Source organism: Emys orbicularis, chromosome 2, assembly GCF_028017835.1.
Source record: "Emys orbicularis isolate rEmyOrb1 chromosome 2, rEmyOrb1.hap1, whole genome shotgun sequence".
NCBI classification, from domain to species: domain Eukaryota; kingdom Metazoa; phylum Chordata; order Testudines; family Emydidae; genus Emys; species Emys orbicularis.
Window position 1 is genome coordinate 174545404 of NC_088684.1, and position 23563 is coordinate 174568966.

At 44.6% G+C, this 23563-nt stretch overlaps 1 protein-coding gene across 1 annotated transcript in view; it reads left to right on the forward strand.

The window, feature by feature from the left end:
• Positions 1-23563, forward strand: part of GABBR2 (gamma-aminobutyric acid type B receptor subunit 2) — an 878387-nt gene that overhangs the window by 525907 nt on the left and 328917 nt on the right. The window contains exon 8 of the mRNA XM_065399110.1: positions 1891-1951. Within this exon, the coding sequence (XP_065255182.1) occupies positions 1891-1951 (61 nt within the window). The remainder of the gene's footprint in view (positions 1-1890; positions 1952-23563) is intronic.

The window sequence follows — 23563 nt, forward strand, 5'->3', positions numbered from 1 at the left end:
AGATCCACATTGGTGTGAAATGTAGTAACTATGATGACTGAATTTCATCCACATAGGAACTGTATATATGATGTGGCTGAAAAACTCTTTAGAAATTTTAGTCCAGGTGTTTAGGGCAGCACGGCGACACCTGGATACATAACAGATCTTGAATGAGACTGTGCTTAGCCCCTGGAGAGAAGGAAAGACAATGATGGACGTGCAGTTGCTGCAGAGCCTCCTTCCTGATCACATACTGGAATGGTGGCCAATAGCTCATTAAGGAGACTATCTGTACCTGAAAGTGAAGATAGCTGGAGTGAAACATGGCGGGATTTACAAGTGTTAAGAGGCTATGAAGACTGGAATAATTTAGCATGGACAGAAGAGAAAGGAGTGTCTTGATTTATAAACTCTAACTAATGAAGGTCATAAGGCCTCTGTTCAGATGCTCCTTCTTGCTCTATTCCATAAAACAAGAGCAAAGGGATGCAGAACTGAAAGGTATTAAATTTAAAACTAATAAAAAGAGATACTTGTTTATGAAGCATATAGTCAACCTGTGAAATTAGTTGCCTCTAAGTTCATGAGATAAATTATTTAATAGCATATTTTAAAATACCAGATACTTGTATAAGATTCGATAACACTTACTGTAATCCTAGATAAAAACAATGATACAGTGGATATGAAACCTCAATTTTCCACGTATTTTGTTATGACCAAATCAACTGCAGGATGTTGGAAATGAATTCCTCACAAACAGAGTTCCACAAATATCCTGGTGTATTATGGGGATATTCATTTTTCTTTGAAGCATCTGACATAGGCCACTGCCAGAATCAGATTACTGGATTTGATGGAACAACAGCTTATTTGTGTGTCTCTTACATTCAAAGACACACAGACTGATTCTCCTCTCTTTTACACTGGTTTTACATTGGCGGGAGTCCCCAGACTTCAAAGGACTAAGTGCTGATTTGCACTGATATGAGAAGATAATTAGGCTCCCACAGTGTTTAATGACAATCACAAGGGTTAGATTACTTCTCTATACATGCTATGCAAGGCAAGGTGGGCGGAGCAGGGGAAGGTCCTTACTCCCTCCCCCACATCCACTATGCGCTGTCATAAGGGCTAAGTAGTCTCTAGTCCAAATCAATACAGTAAGTAAACTTCTATGGAGGTATCTCTGGCAGCCAAAGTGCCTAGTGCAGGTCCTTTGTCAGTTAGGGTCCAATTCTACAACAGTGACCCACATTAAAGTAATATCTTACTATAGAAGTAGTTCCACTGATCTTAGCAGAACTGAGGGGGGAGGGATAGCTCAGTGGTTTGAGCATTGGCCTGCTAAACACAGGGTTGTGAGCTCAATCCTTGAGGGGGCCATTGGGGATTTAGTTCAGGATTGGTCCTGCTTTGAGCAAGGAGTTGGACTAGATGACCTCCTGAGGTCCTTCCAACCCTGATATTCTATGATCATGTATTAAGTCATTGCCCAAGATGAGTAAGGGTAGCAGAATTGCACACTTAATACTCCAAGCACATGGTCCTCAAGCCCCTAAAACTTCCTTAAGAGCACTAGTCTGGGAATGAAGAGACCTGGTTTTAAAATTCCCAGCTCTGCCAGTGCTTTGCTAGATGATCTTAACTTCCCTGTGTCTCAGTTTCCCAATCTGTAAAATGGGTATAATGATACTGACCTCCTTTGTAAAACACTTTGAGATCTATGGATGAAAAGTTCTATATAGGGCTAGTTATTGATTTATTTGAATACCAGTTGTGTTTGATCTTTGAGTAATAAATGTCCATATTAGATGTTTTAACTGTGAACTGGAATGAACTGTAGTTTGATTTAAAATGAATTATAAAATATTTATAAAACTTAAGGTATTTATTTGCTTTATTTAGGGTCAAGTTGTATTCAGAAATGGAGAGAGAATGGGAACCATCAAATTTACACAGTTTCAAGGTAGGCTATGGATGTTTATTGCCTTTAATTTACATTATGATCATGTCTGGTACTGCAAACTTGTGTGACTCTGAGTTGTATTTGCCTCAGAGTAGCCTGAAGACATACAGCCATTTGAAAATAAATAAACTAAATAAAGGAATATGAAGTAACAAGTGCCCAGAAATAATGGACTTTTCTTTCTCTTTGAGAAAAATTGTATTGTTATACTTTGCTTGCACTAAGCATCACTGAGCATCTAATATTCATCATCAACCAGAGATTTAAAACAAGCAAAGAGCTATTGAAAAGCTGTGCTAAAGAGCAGAAATATTGAGTGTTAAATGCAGTCCTTTCTGAACAATAAGGCAGGTTTAGAACTTAGAAAGATGGAATAGTTGTTCTCACCATTTTTTTAGTGCAGTTTGTTGTAGCTGTGTTGGTCCTAGGATACTAGAGAGACAAGCTGGATGAGGTAATAATTTTGATTGGACCAACTTCCATCATTTGTCTCTCTCACCAACAGCAGTTGGTCCAGTAAAAGATATTATCTCACCCACCCTGTATCTCAGCTCTTTTAACTCCGTGCTGGCATTCTCTACAGGCTAACCAGTGAGATTTAGCTACAGCCCTGCACTGGGAGGCCAGTTCAGGAGACAATCTCCCCCAGGGAGGCAGAACACCTGTTGGAGAGTCTCAGGGATAGATTCACAAAAGGACTTGAGCACCTAGCTGCCACTTTAGGCACCTAAATCCTAGAATCAGGCCCCACTAGGATTCACAAAACCCCCACTTAGCTGCCCCCAGCTCTGTAGGCACCTAAAATTGCTCAGCTTCAGCCCCTGAATTTTTGCATAAAAGCTTTTTGTCATAGATTCCAAGGCCAGAAGGGACCATGATGATCATCTAGTCTGAGTTCCTGTATAACACAGGCCATAGAACTTCCCCAAAATAATTCCTAAAGCATGTCTTTTTTTAAAAAAAATCCAAACTTGATTTAAAAATTGTCAGTTATGGAGAATCCAGCATGACCCTGGGTAAATTGTTCCAATGATTCCAAAAGTTCCCTAGACACCTACATTCCTGCCTCTAAGCATGCAAACTGCAGCCCCACACCAGGGCTCTGGACACCAAAGCCCAAGAGCAATGCACGAACCAGGGGAACAGGGGCATTCCTCCGCCAAACTTACCTGCAGAACCCAATCCAGTAAGTGTGTTTACACCTCATCTACCAGAACAGGTCCCTATAGTTGAATTCACATAAAAACAGCCAGAGGAGGACAACCTCCCTCCAACTTCTAGCCCAGTGGTTTGGATACTCATGTGAGATGTGGAAGCCCCCCCTCCACCTGAGGGGGAAAAGGGGTTTGAAGTGGGACCTGCAACTTCTTAGGTGAGTGCCCTAAGCACTGGGCTATGCTCCCTCACTCTCTCCTATTGAAGCTGTTCCATTGTGGATAATAAATAAAACAAAGTCGTTAGAGCAAGGAGATTGGATCCTCGCTCTCCTACATGAGTACTCTAATCACCAGGCTACAGTGTCATTCTCATGCTTGCTCTCTTTCTCTCTAGCCCAGTGATTCCTTCGTTATTTATCCACAGTGAAACAGCTTCACCAGGAGAGACTGAGAGAGCCACATATCAGAATATCCCTAACTCTGTGGTTAGGACATTCAACTGAGAGGTAGTAGATTCTCAGCTCAAATTCCTTCTTTTCCTCAGGTGGCAGAGGGATTTGACCAGGGTGTCTCCCAGATCCCTGAGCAAAGAGTTATGAGGGACCTAGTCATTCTCCTGCGCCTTATCCACCCCCCAGCTGCTTCTTGCTAAAACAGCACAGGTGCTTATGTAACCCACACACCTTCTGGGTGTGGTGGTCTGTCCCATCTAGTGGCACCGAGACCACTTAGAGGCAGAGAGATAAAATGAGTCTGCTCTACAGCCTTAGCTAACAGTCAGTTGGCTTTTAGCTCATGTAGTAGAGGCTCATGCTTTAACTTCCCGAGGTCCCTGGTTTGATCCCGCCTGCCACCGACCAGGGTCTGTCGGTGTTACACTTAACTGCAAGAAGGGGTTTGCAGCTGAGAATCCAAGCAGAGTTAGATGCCTCTGTTCAGCCCAGACTTAGATGCCTGTCTCTGAGAGGAGTGGGACTTAGTACACACCTGTCAGCTTGGCATCTCCCATTGGCTTTTTTAGATGAAGCATTGTTTAGTCGCCTGGCTTTTGTGACTGCTTTTCTCCCCATTCATTGTACAGGGAGCCTAGGCACTGAACTCCGGTGATTTTCTAGGCACCTAAAAGTTATGCATGACAATGCTGGTCATCATCATATCCAAGTTCCTTTGTGAATCTAGCCCTCAGTGTACAAGCATACACGCTGCTATATGTGAGGCAATGAGTCATTGCTGTGCTAGGCTCCAGCCAATCCACAAGCCAGGAGCTGGTCTGATGACTCTCCAGGCAGGTATATACGTCCCACAGGTAAAACAGCAGCTCAGTCTGCCTAATGTCACTTCATGACTTGGACCCCTCCCCTGCCTGATAGGGGTGACCCACTCCACAGGCCTTAGCCTGCTCCTGCCTTGCTCCCACTCTAGCCTTGTTTCCAACCCTGCTCCTGCTCTAGCTTCCAGCCCTACTATTGCTTTATTGAGAGCCTGCTGTTTATTCCAGTGCTGATCTTTGGTTCTGGCTCCTGGCCGGGCTGCCACCACACTGACCACTAGACCCAACTGCCATCACTCCAGCCACCAGCTCTGATCCTCCACATCTCAGTTTCTGAATGATACCCCTTCATGGAGTGCAGCATATTCCCCCAATGTGACTGTCCAATTCTGCTGGCTCCTTTCAAGCTGAGGGCCTCCTGGGGAGAAGCATCTCAGTAGCATAGGGGCTGCAAAACTAGCCCCACCCTCACTCCCTCCTCCCTACCCCATGAGTCAAAGCTGTGTAAGGGGACTAGCTGTGATCTGGCGCTATATCATCTTATAGTACAGCTAGTTGCAACACTGCCTATGTATAAATAACATGTCATACTTTTGATCTGTGGTATCTAGTGCAATGAATATTCTGATATACCCAGTTTATAGTGAGGGTGAGGCTCAGGTGGGCCATGGCTGCATAAGATGATGGTTTTCTGAGGACAGTGGTGAGACGATAGCTGGCAAATCCCTTTCAAATAATGCTTAGGAAAGAAAGAGTGACATTCTCACCAAGTTTAGAAGACTATTCCAAATGTAATTCTGCTGGTCAACGTGGCAAAGGCTTGCGCTATCACACTTCGGACTGACACTGTTAGCTAAACTTACCGCCCCACAAACATTTCCACCCTGTTAAAACCTGCCAACAAGGATCACGCCCCCCAGCCCCGGGACATGACAAAGTTTTTTCCCTCAACATTAATGATAAAGAAATGCTGATTTTCTTCAGGCAGCTCTTGATTTCTGGGTTAACAGCCAAGAGAAAAGAAATATAAAAGTAGTGCCAATGGGTTTTGATTAGAGTTGGTTAATCCTCAGAAGCTTGGAGGGTTCTGTATGGATTATGCTTGGAGGCAGCTGAGCCCCAACTGCATGCAGGAAAGAAGGATATGTGAAGGATCCTCTCCGTATGGGGACCTTAAGAGTATGGAGTCTGAGGAGAAGGAAAAGGATATTTCTTCAGAACTGGTTTAGAGAAGCTGGTGAAGTTCTGGCCATATTATTTTTTTAATAACATTGTTTTATCTTAAGAATTCTTGGATTTTTAAAGTTAAACTTAAGCAATTACCTTCATTTTTCACCATCAATGATATTTAATATGCATAGGTTCTGCTATGCTCTGTATTCAAATTATTTTTAGCCAGTCAGGACCCAGGAGTCAAAGGTTACCATTTTACAATTCTTGGCAAGCACGGGATTTCTATCTCAGAAATCATTCAATTCTACATCCTTGGGTGGTCATTAACCAATTTTTTTGTAGCACAGCTCATTTCACTATAACATAGGTCCATGTAGACATGCAGTTTGTTTACTGATTTAGGGAAAAAAGGCTAGATTAAATCAAATGCAAATGCTATTTATTTAGCACATTTATATTCAATTCTCAATTGCTTGTGTCCCTTCCTTAGTAACTTTGCAAATGGAGTGCAGGAGGCAGTGTATAGAATTTAAATAAGGAAAAAAATGTGTTATTTTAACTGAGAAGAGGCTGGGTAGCTTGCTATAAATGACCCCCAAACCATCAGCAAACAGATTTGTTTCTCTTTTTTATTATACTTTCAATATTACAGTATAATATCAATACAAATCCACAGGATTAGATATCTTCTACTAAAGATATTAAAAAGTTGGTCAAGAAGCTCTCTGAAACATTGATATTAATTTTTAAACAGATATTGGAATACTAGGGAAGTTCCAGAGGACTGAAAGAAGGTTAATTTTAGTGCCAGTGTTTAAAAAGGGTAAATGGGTTATCCTGGATAATTATATACCTGTTAACTTGACAGATCCTGGGCAAAATAAAATTGATCCACTGAGACTCAATCATTAAAGAATTAAATTTTGTGAATATAATTAATGCCAATCACCATGACTGTGTGGAAAATTGATCTAACTGAATATTTTTTTAAAGTGGGATTACAAATTTGGTTGATAAGTTAAATTTTGATGTTATATACTTGGACTTCTGTAGGGTATTGGACTCAGTACCATAGAACATTCATATTAAAAATGAGCACCATACAAAATCAATATAGCACATATTGATGGATGAGTAGCTAGCTAACTTATAGATCACAAAACATAGTTGTTAGAGTGGAATCATCAGTTAATTGGTACACTTCTTATGAGATGCCACAGGGATTGTTTCTTGGCCTCTGCTTTTTCTTAGTGACCTGGGAGAAAATACACAGTGTTTGCAGGTGAAGTTTGTAGAAGACACAAAGACTTCTATGTGATCTGGGTCACTTGATAAATGGGACTGTTGGGGGCACACTTACTGTTATAGCACCCGCTTGCATCAGTGCATGATATTGCCATTATCCTCAGCTCCCATGCCTACTGTGGGCCATCTACCAAGTCACATACATGCTTAAACCCCTTCAGGGGTATCCCGAAGGTCCAACTGAAAGTTCACAAAACATCCCAACACAAGAGATCCTTCAGTTTCCCCTCTTGGGCTATTCCTCAGCCCATCCTTTGGGGTGAGTCCTTAGTCCCACCCTGGGCTCAATATTTCTTATGTTGGGCTTGCAGGCCCCTTCCTGAGGAACTAGAAGGGGAACCCACACCCTGTATTAAACAGCTAGATGTGCAGCTTCAGACATGCTGCTGTTTCCCTAGGCTACTCCCTACTTCTGTGCCCCCTTATGCTGCTTTTCCACAGCCTGTGCTTAGTACAACCTCCATTTGGTTCTCAGGCCTCTGGCTTCTCTTTTCTCTAGTGGACTAATTCATCTTCCATCCCTCTTGGGCTCCACTGAAATGCTTCTAATAACCCTACCTCAGAGCCTCCCCCCAGGAGCCTAACCTGCTGCTGCAGAGTTCTTCCTCTGTTGCTTCTGGTCTTAGCAGGTTTTCCTTCACTGCCTCCTTGCCCTAGGAACTCTGACAGCTTCCTTAGGGATCTCTCTGCTTCTTGTCAGCTCTAGTTCAGGGCTTCCCCCAGAGGAGCCTATGCTGCTCCTTGTTTGTCCTCCTACCCTATCTTTCGGCTTCCACCAGCTCCCTATATTTCTCTACAGGAGAGTCCTGTCTTCTCTAGACTCTTCCTAGGGAGATAGAACTTTCCTACTCCAATCTTCTCCTCTCAGGAGAGTTTCCTCATCTCCTCATAAGGTCTAAGTGCCTAATGCGTCCTTAGCTAGCTCCACCCCTACTCCTTCAGGAGGTAATTAGTTATTCACCCTAAGGGGCAGAGCATGACTGGATTTTTTTTCTGCTTTTAGCAGGTGATGGGAGTCACTGCATCACAGGGACACATTCAGACAACATATGTTTTAGAATAGAAAATACAAGGTAATACATCTAGGAACCAAGAATATAGGCCATGCTTCCAGGATGCAGTAACTCTGAAAGGGCCTTAGGGGCCCTGGTAGATAAATAAACTGAACATAAGTTCCTAGTGCAATGTGGTGGCTAAGAGGGCTAAATGTGATCCCTGAAGTATATTAAGGGAAATGAGAGAATAGAGAGGCTGTACTGTCTTTGTAAATGGCTCAACCAGAATTTGTGGACTTGATGCAAGAATTACTGTGTGAACTTGTATGGCCTGTGTTATCAGGCTAGATGATTCTAATGGTTCCTTCTGGCCTTAAAATCTATGAAAGCATACAAGGTACAATTGAAATAGTTCAGCCTTGGGGTGACTAAGAAGGGATTACCTTGGTCAGGTCTGCAGCTGAAGTGAATGTTGAAGTCTTTTGGCCAGCCAGAGATGAAAAAGGTATTCCTGGCAACTGCTGCTACATCGACATCAAGGAGCAGTCAAGCTTGCAAGAACACTTAGAAGTTGCAGATCACTTTGATGACACAGCAGACTGTGGGAGCAGATATCTGCTAGTCTTCTGTCCACCAGCATCATTACTATCTTATCTAGATGAAGCCTCAGCCATTTCTTTCACGCAGCTTCCTATTTCTGCCAGGCACGAGACAAGCAAGAAAACTGCTGTGCTAAGGTAGGTTGAAAAGGAGATGTAAAGCTGAATATTATCAGAATATTGTTGAAATTGTAGACCACATCTCCTACAGGCAAGAGCCTTTGAGGAGAATGAGCCATTGGCCATAAGTGATCTCTATGAGAACAAAGAATAGAGACACTTAAACGACTCCGTCTACCTCAGCTTGGCCCCATAGTCACATAAATAGTACCTTAATGATGATATTGACGGTTACTGTAAAGGTTAAGCAAGGATCAGAACAAGGCTTGTTGAAAAGTTTCCAGCATCTTGCCCTCCCACAGAAAGGCATTCATGACTTCAATCACTAAGAGTATGGCTACACTGCAATAAAACACCTGCAGCTGGCTTACGTCATCAGAATTAGCGTCTATAGGTCTCCCATGCTGTGGGATCAGATTCACGCTCATGAGGCTATAAAATTTCAGTTTAGATGTTTGGGCTCAGGCTGGAGCCTGGGCTCTGGGACCCTGAGCCAAACTCAGCTGACATGGGCCAGTGGTGGGTGTTTTGTTGCACTGTAGACATACCCTAAAAAGCCCAAATAATCTCCCTGGGTTCAACCAGCCAAAAAGGGGAGGATCTATCTCACTGCTGAGTGCATGTACATTTGAATCCTAGGACTGTGAAACTAGATTAAACAGAGTCAAGACAGGGCACCTGTTTCCTCCTGGACTGGTATTGCTGCTGTGCATCCCATAAAATTTCTACAAATCCAGTTGGTCATCTCCAGGATGTAGAATGAGAATTCCTCATAGCTGGAAACATTTACTACAGGTGTTTTGAGGAGACAGACTATTAATCAAGTGGCCCATTACATTCAACAATTCTGATAATTAAGACATTAAGATTCTATAACAGAGGAAACAAAAGATTCCACCTCAGTTGCAAGGCCCTAATTCCTTTCCCCTATGGCTTTGTCTACAGTACGAACCATTTAGCGACACAGCTGTGCCTCTACAGCCATGCTGCTAAAAAACACACACGGTAGCTGCTGTTTGTCGGCAGGAGAGAGCTCTCCTGCCGACAAAAAAATTCCACCCCCAATGAGCGGCAGCAGCTTTGTTGGCAGGAGAGCGCTCCTCCCGACAAAGCAACTGTTCACGCCAGCGCTTTTCATTGGTAAAACTTTTGTCGTTCGTGTGTGTGTGTGTGTGTGTGTTTTAACACCCCTGAACGACAAAAGTTTTGCCGATGAAGTTCCAGTGTAGACAGAGCCTATGAGTACCAGGTGATGGGGCTGTACTTGTACCACATACAGAAATCCATATGAGGATTAGACCACATGCAGGCAGTGTACACTGACAATTAAATCAGATGCTCTGATCTCATTGCCTTGACTCTTTTGGGTGGGATGTGATTATCCCCAAGACCAACTGGTTTTCTCTGAAGAAGAGGAAGTGCCTGTTCCCTCCACCCATCCCAGCTGCTGGTATCTACAGGGGGGATGAGAGTTATGGATTTCTGTCCTGCCCCCATCATTCCTGGGTTCTGAGGGTTTGGGGTGCTTTATCCCACCTCTACCATAACAGAATTGCTGAAAGAACTTCTGGTACTTCTCCCCTGACTTTCTGGCTGGTTATAGCCTGGCTGATTCCTGTTCCCTGTCCCATTTTGTTTCCATAAGGGAGGCCTGGGCTGTTCTCAGAAGTTACCAGCAGATGGGAGAGCTTAGGATATCTGTTCAGGGACTATACAAAAAAACATTTTTAGGAGAGCTTTATTTTAAATTAGCCCCATATTGCGCTCTAACTATGCCTGACCTTCATATTTGTACAAGGGCCACAAAAAATGATGCCAGCTAACTTTAAATAAATGAGAAACTTTTTTTCTAGATATCCAGTATTTAATGTATAATTAATTTTTCCTTCTCATGAACATATAGAGTGTATATCAAGCAAATGCTGTCTCTTTACAGTACTCTTGTTGTGCAGTTTTTTCATAAGCCTTGTCTACCCGGAGGAAAGGAGGTGTGTTTAGTAAATGTGTTAACCAACACATGGTAATTAATGTGTTTTTAAAACAGCACAAGCACCTGCGGAAGACAAAACCAGGGATGTTTAAAAATATGTTCACTCTTCATTGTCTATGTCTACATTAGGTGGTAAGTTGTATTTAAAAACATGTTACTTAACATTTGTTTAACTAACACATTTCCTAAACACACTTCATTTTCTCAGTGCAGGCAGGTTCCTATTGCTTTGTGATCAGTGACAGGCATAGCTACCACAGTCACTAAGCTATTAGCACTTCTAAAATCAGGAATGTAAAATATTTTTGATCCTCTGAGGTACCACTTAGCCAAGTCAATCTCCCCTGTAACTTTACCAGCAGAATTGAATCTATGGTGCACCTGCTGTTATCATTCAACAATTCTATTTCAGACTTCAGAATCATATGAGACAGGCTCTAAGGTCACTAAGAACAGGTCCATAGCTGTTTGAATATAATGAAACCTGTAAGACATCACCCTTAATGGGCATATTCTGGTCTTAAGACAACATCCTGCCTAGTTATATATTTGTAGCAGTCCTGTGAAGATAAATTATGGTAATTAATATTTGTGAAGCACTCAGATACCATAGTGATGAACACCATACAAAAGCATATGAGGAAATTAAAAATGGTCTTTAAAACATAGTTTGAATAGTGTGCAGTAAATAAGGCATTTAACAATGAGGATAAAATAAAATATTGAATAGTTGTTCATTAATTGAGGATCATGCATACTGTGCACTGAATGAGGTAGGATTCCTGTGGGAAAAAAGATTATGTGCATACTTGTCCATATGCACAAGAGGGCTGAAATAAGGTTGTCGAGGCTACCTTATTTCTGTGATTTCCCAGCTTTCAGTACTTGACATTGCAGCCTTGATAAAGTTCTTTTAATGTAGTTTTGTGTGTGTGTGACATATATGCAATTTATCAGAACTCCATTCCATTTAAACATGTAATTAGTTTGTGATTACTGGCACCTAGGCAAATAATTTTTAGTTTAGCAATGAATTCTTCTGTATTTGTAAGAATAAGGTCCTATATAGAATTAGCCTGAGTGTAATACTTTGTGTTAGAAAATTATAATCTATACCTTTTAGAAATTCCAAGTAAGTTTTATTAGTGGCAGCATGTGACCTCCAACATATATCCCCTAGATTGAAATCCCTTTTGATAACACAATTTTTCCTTTCTCCATACTATCGACAGTTTAAGGAGATGTTCAGTCTGGTTTGGTGGGTGTACAAAACCTCCAGTAACACCCCATTTTTCAGTTTATCATTTAGAACAGTGATTTTCAATCTATGGTTCACAGACCTCTGGGGGTCCACAGATATGTTTAAAATTTCCAAAGGAGCCGCACCTCCATTCGAAATTTTTTACAGGTCCGCAAATGAAAAAAGGTTGAAAACCACGAATTTAGAACATTGTCCATAAGTATTCCAGGTCCTGCTTTTCTGAAATGTCAATGCAGACCATGCTTTCCTTCCTAAATAGAGTGTATCCACTGATTTTAATATTCATATTATGTGAATCATTTGATCATGTTTCAATAATACCAATTTTGGCAAATTTCTTTTAATACATGACCATTTTTAATTCCAATGCTTTTGTCACCTCTAGACAGCCTTTGAAATTTGCTTGACATGGGGTACACCTACAATTCCTTGAGGTAAACTGTTTACGTGTGGTTTAGGAGTAAACAGATTATTTGCTTTTGTCCACATCACAGTTAATAGCACAAAGAGATATTGGATATATTATATATGCCCCCATCACTACCTCCCAGAAGCTATCAACTTGGTGGCTTTGTTTGCAAATCCACCAAGATTTTCTTTTAAGAAATGTACATAATTTAAACATAAGTTTACTATACACTTTCTGTATGCCGTATCTGCTAGCAACAACAGTCTTCCCTCAGTCTGTTGTTCCTGTTGTAATCTGCTCCACTAGAATTATGTATTGGTGTATTTATTGATAATTCTTCTTTATGCATACATAGACTATTGTATTCAGATATGAGCACTAAGCAGTTAAAAACCTGACAAACTGAAGGAAGTGCAGAGATGAGCACCAAAAATGCTTAGGAATCCATCAGAATTTATTTATGTAGAAAGATTAGAAGGATTAAAAATCGATAATTTGCCAAAGTTATGACCAAATTTTAACATGAGGCATTTTAAGGATATAAACCCCAACAACAGAGAGGAATTACTCAGTGGTACTAAGCAATATACAGTAAGTAGGAGGAATGAGATGAGAGGGGTGTGTAGGGAAAGAAAAGAAAGGTATGTAGGGAGCAGGAGGGGAGCTACCTGTATGCAAAGTGGAGGAGACCTGTTTAAGTGCATGTGAGAATTTTTGTAGAGGAAGAAAACATATGTGAAGGTAGGATTGTCTGGGTTGTGCAAAAATCCCTAATGTAGCAAGCACAGGTATGAAAGAAATTGCTGATTTACAGTATGTAAGGCAGACTCTAAATAATAAACATTCCTAGCTACCTTTTCAAGGCCTTGTCTACACTACGAGATTACTTCGATTTTAGTTAATTAGACTATGTGGAATCGATATTACTAAGTCGAACGTGTGTGTCCACACTAAGGACAGTAATTCGACTTTGTGAGACTTTGTGAGTCCACACTAACGGGGCAAGCGTCGACATTGGAAGCGGTGCACTGTGGGCAGCTATCCCACAGTTCCCGCAGTCCCCCCTGCCCATTGGAATTCTGGGTCGAGCCCCAAATGCCTTCTGGGTAAAAAAATGTGTCGAGGGTGCTTTTGGGCGCCTGTCGTCATCCGTCCGTCACTCACGCCCTCCCTCCCTCCCTCCCTCCCTGAAAGCGCCGGCGGGAAATCAGTTCGCGTGCTTTTCTGATTACTGACAGCGCGGACGCCACAGCAGTGCGAGCATGGATCCCGCTGCGACCATCGCTGCAGTTGTGGCAGTTCTCAACGCCTCGCAGCTTCTCCTCCACCTGTACCAGAGGCAGCTGCAGATCAATCATGAGAGGAGGCTACGGCACCACCGTGACGGCATGAAGTCGGACACTAGCTCCGACCTCTCTGAGAACATGAGACCCAGCGCCCAGGACATCTCGCTGTCACTGGGTCTTGTTGATACTGTTGAACGGCGATTCTGGGCCCGTGAAACAAGCACGGAATGGTGGGACCGCATAGTGCTGCAGGTCTGGGATGAATCCCAGTGGCTGCGCAACTTTCGCATGCGGAAGGGGACTTTCCTCGAACTGTGTGAGTTGCTGTCCCCTGCCCTGAAGCGAAAGGACACCCGGATGCGGGCAGCCCTGACTGTCCAGAAGCGAGTGGCCATAGCCCTCTGGAAGCTCGCAACGCCAGACAGCTACCGGTCCGTCGCTAACCAGTTTGGCGTGGGCAAGTCTACCGTGGGGGTTGCTGTTATGCAAGTAGCCAGGGCAATCGTCAAGCTACTGCTATCTAAGGTAGTGACCCTGGGAAACGTGGAGCTCATCAGAGATGGCTTTGCCGAGATGGGATTCCCAAACTGCGGTGGGGCTATAGATGGGACTCACATCCCTATCCTGGGACCGGACCACCAGGCCAGCCAGTACATCAACCGGAAGGGCTACTTTTCCATGGTGCTGCAAGCACTGGTGGACCATCGGGGACATTTTACCAATATCTACGTTGGATGGCCTGGCAAGGTTCATGACGCTAGGGTGTTCAGGAACTCTGGTCTGTGTAGACGGCTGCAGGAAGGTCTTTACTTCCCGGACCACAAAGTAACTGTTGGGGATGTGGAGATGCCTACAGTCATCCTCGGGGACCCTGCATACCCGCTAATGCCCTGGCTCATGAAGCCCTACACTGGCGCACTGGACTCAGGGAAAGAACTATTCAACTACCGGCTCAGCAAGTGCAGAATGGTGGTGGAGTGTGCTTTTGGCCGTCTCAAGGGGAGATGGAGAAGCCTACTCACTCGCTGTGATCTCAGCGAGACCAATATCCCCATTGTGATAGCTGCTTGCTGTGTGCTCCACAATTTGTGTGAGAGCAAGGGGGAGACCTATATGTCGGGGTGGGAGGTTGAGGCAAATAGCCTGGCTTCTGATTACGTCCAGCCAGACAGCAGGGCGATTAGAAGATCACAGCGGGACGCGCTGTGCATCAGGGAGGCTTTGAAAGCCAGGTTCCTGACTGAGCAGGGTCTCCAGTGACTTTTTACTTTGTGGACACAGATGCTGAACCTGCCCCCGTTTCTTTACCCAGTTACTGTTGACTATCCTTCCAAGTTACATACCCCCTTCCCCACCTTCCCAACAAATAAAATCTGTTCCGTTTTGTTAATGAACAAGGTTCTCTTTTTTACTGTTTTCGCGGGAATGTTTTAAACCGGGGACGCAGACTGTGGCGGGGGGCGGGCTTAGTGTTTTGATGCAAATGATGCTTCTAAAGTCCGGGAATGACAGGCTCCGCAGTGCTGGATTGGTTGTTTCAACGCAGCCTGCCAGCAGTCCTGGGCGGGACTGCATGTATGTGTCAGCCAAGTGACTTTCTGGCAGGGGGCGGAGGGTAACAGATCCCCTGCTGCGTGGCTCTGTGATCCAGGATAAGGACCGCGGCATAGGATCTCTAACTGCCCTCCCCCGCCACAAAGTCACAGATCAACCCCCTCGCACCCCAGAACATGAAAACCGCCTCCCAGACTGACCAGGGTAACTGGTGACTGCACTGTGTCTGTGTCCTGATGCTGGACCTGCCCCCGCCTCTGTAGCCTGCTACAGGTGACTGTCCTGTCCAAGTAACAAACCCCTTCCCCCCCTTCAGACAGAATCCCCTCCAAAAGACACTCTCGGAAACAGTACTTAACAGAAACAGATGTTTTATTATGAACCGCACATGAAAAGGGGCGGGAGGAAACTTGGACGTGGGCTAGTGTGAGATGGGTAGGAAAGGACTTTTCAAACTTTGGAACGAGAGCCTTCCATTGCTGCAGCAGTGTGTAGGGGCCGACTGAAAGTTTTAACGACCCTTGCCGCCCCTCCTTCTTTGTACTTTTGGTGAGGGGGGTGTGGGACTTGGTGGCGGGGGAGGGCGGTTAGAGATAGACAGCAGCAGGGCTCTGTCCTCCTGCCTCCGGTCTTGCAGAACATCCACTAGGCGCCGGAGCGTCTCCGTTTGCTCCCTCATTAGTCCAAGCAGGGTTTGAGTAGCCTGCTGGTCCTCCTGGCGCCACCTCTCCTCCCGTTCCATGACTGCTCTGTGCATTTGTGACAAGTTCTCTCTCCACTGTGTCGTCTGGGCTGCCTGCTCTCATGAGCAGTCCATAAGTTCATAAAACATGTCTTCCCGCGTCTTTCTCTTCCTTCTTCTAATCTGCGCTAGCCTCTGGGAGTGTGATGCCAGGCTGGGTTGGGAGACAGTCGCAGATGTGTCTGTGGGAATGGGAAAAAGGGAGTAAATTCCTGAGACAGATAAATGAAGTTGCTAACAAAGAACATAGTCTTTCTCTGTGAACAACACCATGCACTGGACCTTTCACATGTGCACTCAGGACAAGGTCGAATTTTCGGCCCTCGCCTTCTGTGTCTGGGGTCCTGCAGTTGCGATCAGAGACGCGTTGCAGGACACCTCTACTTCTGCTGCAGGAAAACATGGTAAGCCGTAGACTTGTGGCAGCTTAAAAATGTAATAGTAGCACTGGGCTCCTTTCGCACTGAATGCAAGGCCACTCTCTGCTGGCAGCAATCAGGGAAGCATGAGCTCTGCCCCTGTCCCACCACCTCGCGGCTGTCCCCGGGAAAGATCCCTGTATGCTGCCCCTCTGCCGCCTCCACCGCGTGGCTGTAAAGCAGTCCCAATACTAACATTCCCCTCCCTAATTTAAATCAGGGCGTCATGTGTGACATTACACTCATGAGGATCTCGGAGACCGAGAGGGGAAGGATGCTGCGTGAGACCATGCAGAGGCCTGGGCCGTATGCCGCCATGCTGTGCCGCGCACTGATCCCGGACTACCTGATGGACTCATGGCATGGGAACGTGTGTTACCACGGGGGACCGAACAAGATCGCCCTGCCGAGGAACCTCATGCGCATGCTGGAGCGGTACCTCCAGGAGAGCTATGCCGAGCTATCCCAGGAGGACTGTCTGTCCATTCCCGGGCACATTGACCGTCTTTTCATTTAAGTTCAGCATAAGGGACTACAGAGTGGAGCGTCCTGTGGTGGCCTAATCATGAATATCCGGACATTACTTGATTTTCTATACATAGTTAGGAGTAAATAGTTCACTAAGCCAACTAAATCATGAACAACAAATTACTAATATAGTTAATATTCCTGTTTTGTTATAAATAAAAGTTTCTATGTTTAAATGAGTGACTGAAAAGCCCATTCTTAACAATATAAATATTCCAGTTATGTTTAAATGAAATGTTGAGATGTTTAAAGCACTCACTGCTTGATCCTTCCCCTGATTCGGTGTCCGGGGTAACGGCTGTGGACGGTTTGTAGGGGATCTCGGTAAGGGTGATGAAGAGCTCCTGGCTGTCGGGGAAATCAGCGGTGCAAGCGCTGTCGACTGCCTCGTCCTCCTCATCTCCTTCCTCATCTTCCCCGTCACCTAACATTTCCGAGGAGGAACCGGCCGTGGACAATATCCCATCCTCGGAGTCCACGGTCACTGGTGGGGTAGTGGTGGCGGCCGCACCTAGGATGGAATGCAGTGCCTCGTAGAAACGTGATGTGTGGGGCTGGGATCCGGAGCGTCGGTTTGCCTCTTTGTTTTTTTGGTAGCCTTGTCTCAGCTCCTTGATTTTCACGCGGCACTGCGCTGCATCCCGGCTGTATCCTCTCTCTGCCATGGCTTTAGAGATCTTCTCATAGATCTTTGCATTCCTTCTTTTGGAGCGCAGCTCGGAAAGCACGGACTCATCGCCCCACACAGCGATGAGATCCAAGACTTCCCGATCAGTCCATGCTGGGGCCCTCTTTCTATTAGATTGCACGGCCAACTCTGCTGGAGAGCTCTGCATCGTTGCCAGTGCTGCTGAGCTCTCCATGCTGTCCAAACAGAAAATGAGATTCAAACTGGCCAGACAGGAAAAGGAATTCAAATTTTCCCGGGGCTTTTCCTGTGTGGCTGGTCAGAGCATCCGAGCTCGAAGTGCTGTCCAGAGCGTCAACAGAGTGGTGCACTGTGGGATAGCTCCCGGAGCTATTACCGTCGATTTCCATCCACACCTAGCCTAATTCGATATTGCCATTTCGAATTTAGCGCTACTCCTCTCGTTTTCGAGGATTACAGAAGTCGAATTTAAAAGAGCTCTATTTCGAACTAAATAGCTTCGTGGTGTGGACGGGTGCAGGGTTAATTCGATGTAACGGCGCTAAATTCGATATAAACTCCTAGTGTAGACCAGGCCCAAGACTCACTTTTGTTCACCCTAAATTCTAAGGTGCTAAGTTTTATAGAAACCAATTTCACCATTTTGTACTAAAACTATATACTTTACTAAAGGATTTTTTAAACGCAAAGGCAAAGAAATCAAGTAAAAAGTTAAAGGCAATAATAAAGGAAACATGGAAAATGATTAATAGGAATTCCACGAAAGTTACTCTCCAACAAGATTGGTATGTATTCAGTTCCAAATAATTAACACAATTTATTTTCCCCAGTAATCAAATGATGTACAAGAAACATCTGAAAAGAACTTTGTCTGTGTGACTTGGAAACTTCCTGTTTTTGAGAAATAGTGGATGCACATTTTCTGTACTTTCACTCAAAATTTTTCCTATTTCAGAATTAGTTATTTTAAGGGATGCCTCCTCTTACATGGTGCCTAATGCTGCCATATTTTCACACAACAGCCAGATACAACTCACTCCCTATTTGTCTGGTTTCTTTTTGTTGTTGTTAGGAGAGAGGCAGTGTAAAGGAAAGCACAAGGGCTGCAGAATCTCTCTACTCTGTCTCTCCCTAACCTGCTCCTTCCATGAACAGTGCCAGGGCAATTCCATGCCTTTAGAATTTAGGACAGGAGCATTTGGCCTATATGTAGTAATGTGGTATGGAAGGAACTGTTACTAGTAAAATTATGAGGGTGGGTGAAAAATGCTCATGACAAGGATATTGTTTCTCCAGTTATATTGTCATGGAAAAATATATTTGTTTGATGTAGTTAAATATTAAGAAGCTAATCGATTGTAATGATGCTAGGCTTAATTCTTAGTTAAAATTGAAACAAAACAGCTGAAACTCATTTAAGAAAAGAAGGGGAAAGAAGTTTTACAGAGAGATAAGAAACTTTCTAGTTCACTGGAGGGCTGTGGATTTATTTTTTGGAGATATAGCACTTTGACCCAGTAAATGTAGAGGACAGCTCAATAAAAAATGTTAGCATGTAAACCTCTTTGTGTAGTTGGGAACTGAGATGCTAAGGAAGTGTTAGGAAGGGAACATGCTTCTCCGCATGAGAAGACCGATATGCACTAATTCTGCTCGAGGAAGCATGCAAAAAATAGCAGTGTAGCCAGGGATGGCATGGGCGGTGATTGGGGCTACCATCCAAGTACGTAGTTAGGGGGTATGGATGGTTTGTACTCAGGCTGTGGGTTTGTACTCAGGTGGCCAGCCTGTGCCCACCTGTGCTCCCAGCTGCAGTGTAGACATACTCTTAGAGAACCACTCCGAAGACCTAATGGAATGGAGTCTTACAAGGAGGTTATCTGATAAGATTTCATTCCTTTATCGTCCTATTCAGTTGTGGAATAATAGCTGACACTACAAGCATACAGGAACACACACACAATGAGGGTGGTGTTTCAGTACCTCTGTGTTGTAGGAGGGAGGTCTATTACAGGGAAAAGGACTGATGGTGAAACTGAAGACAAATGTGGTAAAGATGTATTGTTCACTGCTCAAGAAATCTAAGATGGTTCACTAAAATGCTGTTTTGTATTGTAAGGATCCATGCGGGTACTAATGCTGGAATTCTGGAAATACTTTTCATTTAGAGATTTCCAGTTTCCATGGTCACAGCAGAGATACTGTTACTGTAGGGGTAGATTACTTATTAAGTGCATGAGCAGACTCAATTGCTCTCCAGTTTTGCCACTCCTTATTTTTGCCACCATGACACAGTTTGCATTTGTTCTGTCATTCTAAAATGCAAATCTCATTTCAAACCAGAGCTAACTACACAGTCAGTGTATTGGCACCTCATTCACTAAAATGACATTTTAGTTCCCATAAAAACAATCTGTTTAAATACATCATCACTAAAGTCTTGTACAGAAGTTACAGAAGATTGATTCTGTAAACATGTTTAGTGGGAAATGAGCATATGTAATAACTAGCCATGTTAGAGGCAAGAAAAAAAAGTGTTTTGTTTCTCAAATTAAGTTGCTGATTTTTTAGCCCTAAATAACTCTCCTAGATGTCAATGTATGACTTACATTACATTGCTTAAGATAATTGTAATAGGCTGGCAGTGTTACCTGAAACACCCCACCCAGTGTTAATCTTAAAGGGGGAACATTTAAATGGGTTTTGCTGACTAACATAGATGACTCTTTACCCCACTTGGACTGGGGGGAGGATTAACTCTGTAAGGCAGAAGGGCTCTACGGGTCCTAAGGAAATCTGAGGAGAAAGCTTGAACTCTACTTTGTTAATTGATTTGTTGACTGTTGATTAATAAAGCCAAATTGCCTGAAAGAGAGGAGTTTGGACTTCACATAATACGTGGGCTGTGTTTTTAGGGCTGGTTAGGAAAGATGTTTACTTACAACATTGTCAATCTTAATACAAGGGAATTTTTTTAAAGTGATACACGTTAGTACCTCTATCTCCAGAGAACTGATTTGACCAAAGATGACTTAATAGCACATTTACTGTTAAAATTATTGCCAAAATGAAGAATGCACCAAATAAATTTTGCATTTGTTTAGTGTATTACAGCTGTAAGAGATAGGGTCAGACATAGGAATAGTGGGTTGCAGGAAGTACACAGAGACAAAAAACTGTGCCTCCTGGCACAAAGGTTTGTTGTTTGGTTTTGGGGATTAATTTTTTTTGGAGGGTTGGCAAGCTGTTAACTCTTTGTGCAGTGAGCTAGCCTTCTCCTGGATAGGTAAACTCTCTGCACATCCAGGACATGTGAGTTCTCCAGGTCTTAGTTGACTCAAAGGGTCTTGTATAGTTTTGTCTGGATAAGACTGGATTTAGGAGCATATGTGATTTATAATGTTAATGTCTTTATATTGGGCCAGATTGGGGCTGGATATGCACAACTGGGCCGGGTTATAAATCCTTCCTACAACACCAGACACTTGAACAGCCTCCCTGCATCTCCAGTGAAAATAGGGGGAATGGGTGGGGCCTTAATTGCTCCCCCTGTGCACCAGCCAGCATGGGACATGAGGGTAGAAATCTGCTACTGATATGGATCAGTAGTTGATTACCATCCCCAGGAGCAGAAAGGGAATTGTACTCTTCCCTAGGGTGCTCTTGAGACAGCATGGCCACACACCACCTCTTACACAGGAAAGACTGGGTAATCTATCCCTTAGAACTATATTTTGCCACCTATTACCAAAGCATCTGGGTGTTTTGCATCAATAAGCAATTGTAAATCAGAGTATAACAGCTGCCTATTTATTAACAAAAGTCCCTGCTATTTAAAAAGGTCAATAATAAGCCTGGTGAAACAAACACTTTTATAGTCTGCCATGAAGCTTGTTAAAGTGGTAAACTGAGACTGCCAAAGGGAGGAGATTACAGAGCACATACAATGCAGGCTACTTTATTGGCATATTTTTAAAAGAACTGGAAGTGTTATCCACATGAAAGACCAAATCCAGGAGTCCTTATTCAGGTGAGTAACTCCATTAGCTTCAGGGGCTGCTTCTGCAACCTTTGCTTGCATGATCAGGCCCTAAGTGAACTAGCTCTGTTGTGACAATGTCTCATATTCAGAAATATTGATCATTCTAATAGGCTCCTGAAAATGAGGCCTGTGCTTCTTTTCTTCATAAAAATAAATAAATAGAGACTCCCTGCACAGAGCACTAGACACTAAGCCTTTCCTGTCATTCTGGCCCTTCAAAAGGTCAGTGTAAAAAATGTTATAATACAAAGTGATTTTAACCTGACTTTGCTAATGTGACATTTGGAGCATGGTTGTAACAGTGTGATGTGACAGCAGGCAAACATTGGGATTTATTGGCAAATGGCATGGGGTCTGACCGTAAGGAGGAAGTTGTTCACTGATTTATCATTTTATGCTTTCCCATCCAAATGTCAAAGGAAATAAAAAGCCCACAAAGTATGAATTACAAACTGCTATAAGTGTATCAAAATGCATTAACTGCACATGATTTTTCTGAGTTTCTAGGAAGGATCAAGAATATACTAGAAGTTTTGAAATTACAGGGATACCCACATACAAACAGGGCCGGCTCCAGGCCCCAGGCAACCAAGCTGGTGCTTGGGGCGGCACCTGGAGCGGGGCGGCGCGGCGCTCGGGCCGCCGGGGAGAGCAGGGCCACAGCCGGGCTCGCCGCCCTCCCCCCGGCGCTCTGGCCGCCCTCCCCCCCCGCGCCCTCCCCCCGGCCGCCGCCCTGCCCCCGCCGGGGCTCGCCGCCCTCCTCCCAGGGCTCCGGCCGCCCTCCCCTCCGGCGCCCTCCCCCCGGCCGCCGGGGGGAGAGCGGAGCCCCCGCCGGGGCTCGCCGCCCTCCCCCCCCCCCGGCGCCCTGCCCCCGGCCGCTGGGGGGAGAGCGGAGCCCCCACCGGGGCTCGCCGCCCTCCCCCCCGGCGCTCTGCCCCCGGCCGCCGGGGGGAGAGCGGAGCCCCCGCTGGGGCTCGCCGCCCCCCCCCCCCCAGCTCCGCCCCCCCCCATGGGGGGGGGGGCGGCCGGAGGCTTTTTTGCCTGGGGCGGCAAAAAAGCCAGAGCCGGCCCTGCATACAAAAAATGTTTTATAGTCTATAAGGTTGCAGATACATCAAATCCCTGATGACCTAACTGTGAATTACCATAAACAGTTGAACCACTATTGGTTTGTTAAAAGCGACAGTCCTGTGGCACCTTATAGACTAACAGACATATTGGAGCATAAGCTTTCGTGGACATGCGTCTGACGAAGTGGGTATTCACCCATGAAAGCTTATGCTCCAATACGTCTGTTAGTTTATAAGGTGCCACAGGGCTCTTTGTCACTCTTTACAGATCCAGCCTAACACAGCTACCCCTCTGAGGCTTTGTCTTCACTACCCGCCGATCCGGCGGGTAGCAATCGGTTTATCGGGGATCGGCTTACCGCGTCTAGTGAAGACGCGGTAAAATCGATCCCTGATCGCTCTGCCGTCGACTCCGGAAATCCACCTCGGCAGGAGGCGGCAGCGGAGTCGGCGGCAGCGCGGCAGCGGTCGACTTTCCCGCGTCCTCACCGCTAGGTAAGCCGACCTAAAATACGCAACTTCAGCTACGGTATTCACGTAGCTGAAGTTGCGTATCTTAGGTCGGACCCCCGCTGCAGTGTAGACCTAGCCTGATACTATGGGTTTGTTGTGCAGGTTCAGTGAATGCAGCTGACCACTATGTGAGGCTTGTGGAAGCCAATGAGTTAGTGTTAGCTCATAATGCATTTGAGTGCCAACCCAAGTGAGGATTATAACTTGCAGAACAAAGATTGTATTGGTGCATAGTTGTAATGGGCCTATGGTTCTGCAAAATAAGAACATTTAACTCTCAGGAAGCCTAGAAAGGCTCAAGTTGCTTTAAGCCTGTTGGGAGGGTTTTGTGATGGCAATGACTGGCATGTGTTCCCCAAATTATGGGCCTGGTCCAAAGTCCATTGAAGTCTTTGGAAAGATTCCCATTGAATTCAGTGGGGTTTGGATTAGGCCTTATTTGCAAGGCTGTGAGCCCATGTATACCTAGTGCTCTAAGTGTCCTGCAAAATCCAGCATTTGAGCATAACATCCAGTCTCTGTTTGTGAGT